The sequence below is a fragment of the Balearica regulorum genome, chromosome 2 (assembly GCF_011004875.1).
Source record: "Balearica regulorum gibbericeps isolate bBalReg1 chromosome 2, bBalReg1.pri, whole genome shotgun sequence".
Lineage (NCBI taxonomy): Eukaryota > Metazoa > Chordata > Aves > Gruiformes > Gruidae > Balearica > Balearica regulorum.
In genome coordinates this window covers 66,882,193-66,889,004 of record NC_046185.1, presented here as the reverse complement: position 1 = coordinate 66,889,004, position 6,812 = coordinate 66,882,193, and the positions used below count along the sequence as shown (strand labels likewise).

At 40.8% G+C, this 6,812-nt stretch overlaps 1 protein-coding gene across 2 annotated transcripts in view; it reads right to left on the bottom strand.

The window, feature by feature from the left end:
• Nucleotides 1-237: 237 nt before the first annotated feature.
• Nucleotides 238-6,812, bottom strand: part of NR4A3 (nuclear receptor subfamily 4 group A member 3) — a 29,233-nt gene continuing 22,658 nt past the window's right edge. For both annotated transcript variants that reach the window (XM_075744589.1, XM_075744591.1), the window contains one exon: nt 238-2,071. In XM_075744589.1, the coding sequence (XP_075600704.1) occupies nt 1,809-2,071 (263 nt within the window). In that variant the 3' untranslated portion in view covers nt 238-1,808. The remainder of the gene's footprint in view (nt 2,072-6,812) is intronic.

The window sequence follows — 6,812 nt, the reverse complement described above, 5'->3', positions numbered from 1 at the left end:
AAAAAGCAATACTTTTCCAAATATTATCTGCAGGTAAACCGGAAATATTAACTATAGTGATTAGAAGTCTGTTTCCCTATTGACACTACTATAAATCTTGATATAAGAATAATTTTTTCATAAAAGCACATCCAAACATAGTAAGTGATAAAATACCAGATTACTATTTGAAAACCATACAGTGACTCGATATCTGGGTTATCCTTTGCAGCAATTAGGCAATTCATTTGGCATCTGTTTGATTGTATAATTTAATTTCCATATAAACAGCATAGTTTAAAAAAAGACAAAAGCTAGAATGTTTAAAGCTAACAAAAGATACAGTGACATCAGGTTGACATTCAAAAATTTCCTTAGCAAAATGACCAACAAAATTTTGACTTAATACAGTGCATATAAAGTTTTTTAGAACTAAACTTTTTAAATATTATTTGAATTTAGCAAAACATGAGCAAGATTTTAATATCAAAGTGCTAAACAGTACTGCCTTAGAAGTCACTGCAAATAAACTGTAAAATAACTCTGCTTGTGATTTGACAGGTATTTTATATACAAATGGTTAATAAAAAGACACGCGCACACACACACGCGCACACAAATATAGGTATATACATATATATATATACACGCTATATATATGTATATAGTTTTCCAACTGGTGTATCTGAGTCAGTGTGAACACCCCATTTAGTTATCGTCTGTAACAGGGCTCCCATGAGCTGGCAGTCATTGCAATAAATACAGGCAAAGCCATTACAATATACCATGCATACAAACATTTATACAAATAAAGACACTATGCAACAAATTATTTCATATTAATATGGCATCAACAGTATAAACATACAAAAAGGAGTACGAACACGGAATGTTTAAACGCAGCCCACTATATCCTTCCTAGCACTTACATTCATACTATTTTACAAGACTTGCTTGTTCTTGAAAACCATCTTCTGTCCGTTTACTAACTAGTCGCTTCTGTTAGAAGTCTAAAACCGAACTATCCCTGATGCTGACCCTGTATGCTCCAATCACTACTTACTCGGATTTCCTTAGCTAAGGAACAACTGAGCCACAATTGCTCCCGTGTCTTCCACATACATTTGTCAATAAGTCACGCTACATGGAATCAAGTTTGGAAAACTCTGTCAGGTAAGTTAGTGCATGTGATTTTCTCACTTGATTTCTTCCGTTTGTTTTCATAGTAAAATAAATTAGTTAATAAACAAGACTTAGTAAGACAGCACTTTAAAAAATTGCACTTGAACATGGGAGCTAACAGCCATTGTCATTTTGCTATATTTGATTTGTATGAAATGTTCAATTGAATGTACTTTGCTAAAAAAGTGAATTTTTGTTTAGATTGTGCTGATGTATGTGCCCTTGATGCAGGAAGTATGCTAAAGGTATCCTCACAAAACACATACTACCCTGGCAAACAACTATTTGCTGTTCTTGTTTTCAACCACAGCTTCTACAATTTTATCCCTCATATACCATGAGGTGTTAAACAACAGATTTAAAACAGTCGTGTTAACCTTTTACTGCTGCTGGGATAGCATTGTCCAAAAGTGCCATATTAGTCATTTAGAAAACCCAAATCACACAAAAGAAAACAAAGAACACAACCCCAAACCAGTAAGCCAGTTAAGTCTCAGGCCTCAGGTTGTAAGGACAAAGCGCCAGAAAAGACCTCATTTTAGACTCGGAGCTGCTTTTCTGTTAAGTGAGGGCAGAAATGTTAGCTGTAAGTCACGATCCGTTTGCCTGCTCTGGTGGGCGTTTGCCTTTCGGGAGGGTGGTTTGACTCAGAAGGGTAAGGTGTCCAGAAACAGCCTGTCGATAATGGAAGGGGCTGGCACCAAATCTTCCAGTTTCAGGTAAAAGATGCGCTGCAGTCCCAGTGTGCAGAGAGAACGCAAGTCAGCCAGAACACCCAGTACCTTCGGCTCTGCAGACTCAAGCGGTTGTCCTTTGTTTTGGCAACTGAAAGTTAAGTGATCTTTCAAACTGCTTGTGATCTTGTTGCATAGCTCTTCCACTTTCTTTGGTTCTTTTAATCCATGTCGTTCTGCAAAGCGAGGGAAAAAACACATCAGCATCCCCATCGCAAACTGAGAGAACTCCTCTTCTTCGGTGTAACCCCAATCCGTACTCTGGTACTCAAAGCAAAAAAATGCTTTGAAAGCGTAAGATTTCTCAGAACAGTTGGGGTTATACGATGTCAGTTAACCTTTCTGTCAGACACAAGAAGAGATGGCAAGTGCCCTTTTCTCTTTAGCTGCTAAAATAGGTGGCAGAGATGCTCAATTATGATTGAAATTCTACCTCAAGGAGCCCCAGCATCCTGCCTATCTCCCATAATTTTCATGATATGAGACAGAATTAATTGGCTGATTTTCCAGCAAAACTATCACAGGAGGTGTTTTGGAGATTTCCGTGCTTCCCCACCAGTTGTGAATGCTCAATAACTATGGCAACCATTATTTATTCAGTGAATTCAAGTGGCGATCGATATCCTTAGCCAGCTCCATCAGTGCCGGGCCTAGAATTCCACCAGGAATTTGCAGACACTCTTATACGAAACTAAAGGCACCTTACCACCCTTTGTTATTTTGATCAGCTGCTGCTTTTTAGTTTATTCATCTTGAAAAGGTCTAAGATAAAAGAAGCCTGGAAGTTAACTATTTTGCTTTGAGCGAGCAATGCCTAAAGTGAGAAGGCAGCTGCATTATCCATCACCAAAACCTCAGCATTTCTAAAAGGAAGGGGAGATGGGGTTTGCCCCCCTTCGAATAGACTTGTAAAATGCTATAACCATGTTAAACGCATCCACAGTTCTTCAAGCATAAGTAGAATGAATCAGATTTGTGATTCATTAAAAGCAGGCTCTTTACTGGGACACGGGGAAAGACAATTTTGTGCTGTTTGCTATCAAGATTTAGTAGATAAATTCCTATAACATTTCAGAACAAATAATTTTGTGATGTTTCAATTTGCCTTCAACTTTGAAATTCACAGGTAAGTAAGAACTAGGTTAATAGCAAAGCCACAATCATTTACACATGAAATAGAGTAATACCGGATAGGACAATCTAAGAAAATGCAGGTTAAATTAATTTTAACCAACTAGACCTATAAAACCAGTGACAGCAGCGGACGAGGAGCAATTCCGGCAGTTCTTGCGTTTGACGCATTTGAAGTCATCTGCCTTGCCTGGCATCTCCCACACCCCTGGCACCCCTGCCAGACTGCGTCCATTGCCCCCAAGTCTTGTTCCTCTACTCCAGGAGCGGACAACAGATACTTTCTCTGTCCATCCCCTAACAAACAGTGCAAAGAGTACAGTTTTCTTTACTTCCAGAAGCAGGCGAGGAGTCTGCCCAGGCATGCGTATATAAACTCCTCGCTGCCTCCCCTTACTGCCTGCTTTGGCTAGGTGTTCTTGACAAACCAATAAAACAGATGGGATTCAATGAAGGCAGTCAGAAATGTAAAGGTCTGATTTTCCACTGATATTCACCCATTTTACACTTTTTTCAACTTTATTTACTTAGGTAGAGCTAGCTTCCGAAGAACACTAGTTTGGGATCAGAATCAGAGATGGGTAGATGCGTACATCTCGGGCCAGAAAGCCACTGTGCTCTTACCATTTAAAGTACCATCAATCTGCCCTGTTGCTTCTGAGCAACACTCATCCAAGCAGTAACATCTGCGTCGGACATCTTTTTCACCTTGCAGGAATTAAAAACCTTAGGTATTCTAAAAGTGCCTTGTTTACATTAAAACACGAGGAGTCAATGAATATTTAAAGCCTTTCCAGTAAATGGTGTATAGTGTAATTATGTAAGCCTTAACTATACAGGTCACTGAGAGTAAATACTTAGGCAGATTCCGCCATTAAAAATCTTGGCAGATAAATATTTTATACAGATTTGAAAAGCTGTAGGGTGTTTTTTTTACCACCAGCCCACTGAGAGAATCTGCAGGACATTAAATTAATCTTGCAGTCTTTGAAGAGTTCCCATCTTTTAACCTGTTTTGAGGTTGTTTCCTGGCTGTGTAAGTGAAGATATCTTTATAGATCTAGGGAGCTGAAATACTAGAATGGATCCAAAACCTGACTACAAATTAGCAGAGCACGTTTTTAAACCAATGCCTCAGTAGGTGTGTACCTTGCTGCAGAGTATGGAAAATTATCTCTGGCTCTGGAGCTCACGGCAACGTTGTTAACATTTCCAGCCAGAACTAAACAGTCTTTCTCTCACACTGACAAGTTCAGAAGATTTCATGAACAAGTCGTGTCTTTGATGGCTAGCCATGAAACGTACTGATGCAAAACACAATGCATGCAAAGATTATATTAGTAGCCTTACTTTAAACAACAACATCATGACAGTTCAGAATTAAGACATACTCTGTCCTCTGGTGCTACAATATTAAAGCAGTCTCTGATAAACCAGGCTGTCCTCTCCTGCATGAATTCCCATGCGATGGCCTTTGCTACTTGCAAATCTCTGCAAAGGTAATTCCTCACGACTGGAACTGCCTCACTGGAAGAGGGGGCTTTCAGTCTCCAATCCCTAAGGGCATTCCTTGCGGAGCCATAGAAAGTCAAAGCCATCTCTGAGGAAGCCCCTCCGCTAGTAAAGGGCGCCGCATGCACTGGCACTGCCATCACAGTCTCTGGTGTTAGCATCCAACTCGTTTCTGGGGAACATACTAGTTAGTGTAAGAAACAACTCATCTCTTAGGTAGACCTGAGGAGTCTTGGGTCTAATTTTGTCAAAGATTTAAATTTAATAGTTAGGGTTCAAATAGCAGGAAACACATTTTCTTGCCTTTTCCACATGACCAGTCTCATTCGGGCAAAGGAAGTCTTTCTCACTCAACCTAAAGGGGAACAGCACAAGGCACCTGCGGTAAATGCGTGCGCTGGCGCTGAAGCTGATGGCCTCTGATCATTCGTCATCTTCCACAGGATGTTCTTATCCACACGGGAATGATAAGGCCAAGATTTATCCCAAGAAGGACAGCTAGTCAAAACCAATAGATTTTCTCTAACTGATTGAGGAGGTGTGTAAATATTATTGTATTCAGACTTTCTTATAATGACAATTAAAAAGGCACCGGGTAAAGTGGATATAGGATTTCTCAGGCTTGTGTTTTAGGATACCATTGATTTTTGCAAGAAAAATGGTGATTTATGGCAAAGATGCTCTCCATAAGCCTGTCAAAATGATTCATCGGAAGTCTTGCCTCTAAAGCTCTGCAAACTTAGCAGCTCATCCTGGCAAACTGAATGCAGCAAGTTTTTTACACCTTTCTCCTTTTCCCAGGAATCTCAATGTGATTCTGTGCTATAATTATGCTGATCAGCACAAACTTGATAGGAAGAAAGTAAAAGAGCAGGAAACCCTGTGACCAGCTGTGCCCAAACTCCAGCTTTCCCCAAACTCTGACACGGGGTAGATTATGGCAGGGCTAGGCAGACCTTGATGAGAACACTTCTCAAAGAGCACAAGTATTTCAAAGACCTTGAGTATCTCAAAGACCCTTGAGCTCCATGCTCTGTGTCAGGGCGGGTCAGTTTTAGCCTTAATTAATTCTGAGATGTCAGTTCAATCAGAAATGCAATAGATTTACACTGCAGACTTAAAATAGGCCTCTTGATCGTCTCAGTTTCAATATAGTTATCTGATTTTCTCTTCCCCCTTTACAATCCTCTTCCCCTTCCATAACTCAAATAAACGCAAGGCTCAGTTGCCTTCAGCTTTCTGCTCATCTCATGCACACTCTGTTACACAGCAAGATTGTAACTCAGCAGATCCAACAGTCTCCTTTCCTGCTGCAGTCTGACCCATATTCGTCCTGCCTAACTCTCAGGCACTTCCCAAGGTTGCCCAAGCTAGGAGCGCAGACTTCTTAACATCAGTGGAAGGATGGACATTTTTAGAAAATGATTACGATCTTAGGTGGATGAATCACCTTCTGGAGGTGCCCTGTATTCTCCATCAGCTATGCAAGGTACCTAAAGTCAGATGAGCTGAATGACCGCACAGGACATCATAGTTTGCTCCCTCCTTTAAGAAAAACCACAACGTAACACAGAGACTGCTGGTTGCTGTAGGAGGAAAGAGTTCTTGCCTCAGCAAAAGGGTGGGAGGGGAGAAGGAGGAGTGAGCACTTCACTTTCATGCTGACAGTGTTTCCCTCAGCAAAGTGGCGGGGGGAAGGCAGACAATGCAATCTGGAGGTTTTTTTTTTTTTTGTAACTGGCTCTCCTACACTCCTCCAGTCTGCCACCTGCTTGTATGTAGACCCAGCACACGAAGCACCCACTCTGGAGGATCCTGGCAACAGGACTGAAGGATATCTGCTCCTGAAGAGTAGGTGAGCCTCCCTTCCGTAGGGAAGTTGGACAAATTCATGTTCAGAAGGGAACTGCAGCAGCCAGAGCCTTTTTAGCCAGACCAGACTCCTTACTATTTCTTGGTATGACTGATGGTGCTAAAAATTGTGTTTGTAAACTGGAACAGAAAGCCCAACAGCAGGAAGACAAACACAAACTCATAATTAATTGAAACATCACAATATTCTTCAATGTTCTGGTGCCAGTTTAACAAAGCATTAAGAGTGTGAATAAGCCGAATATATACAGTGGCTCTAGGCTGGTCTGTAACACACTTAAAATAAAACATATGCCGAAAGAGCTTGGCTGAATGAGGGCTAGAATGCTCTGTACTCGGCAGCATCCCACTGAGAGTGTCAAGTGGGCAAAACAATAATATTTTGATGTGGATAGAGAAAGG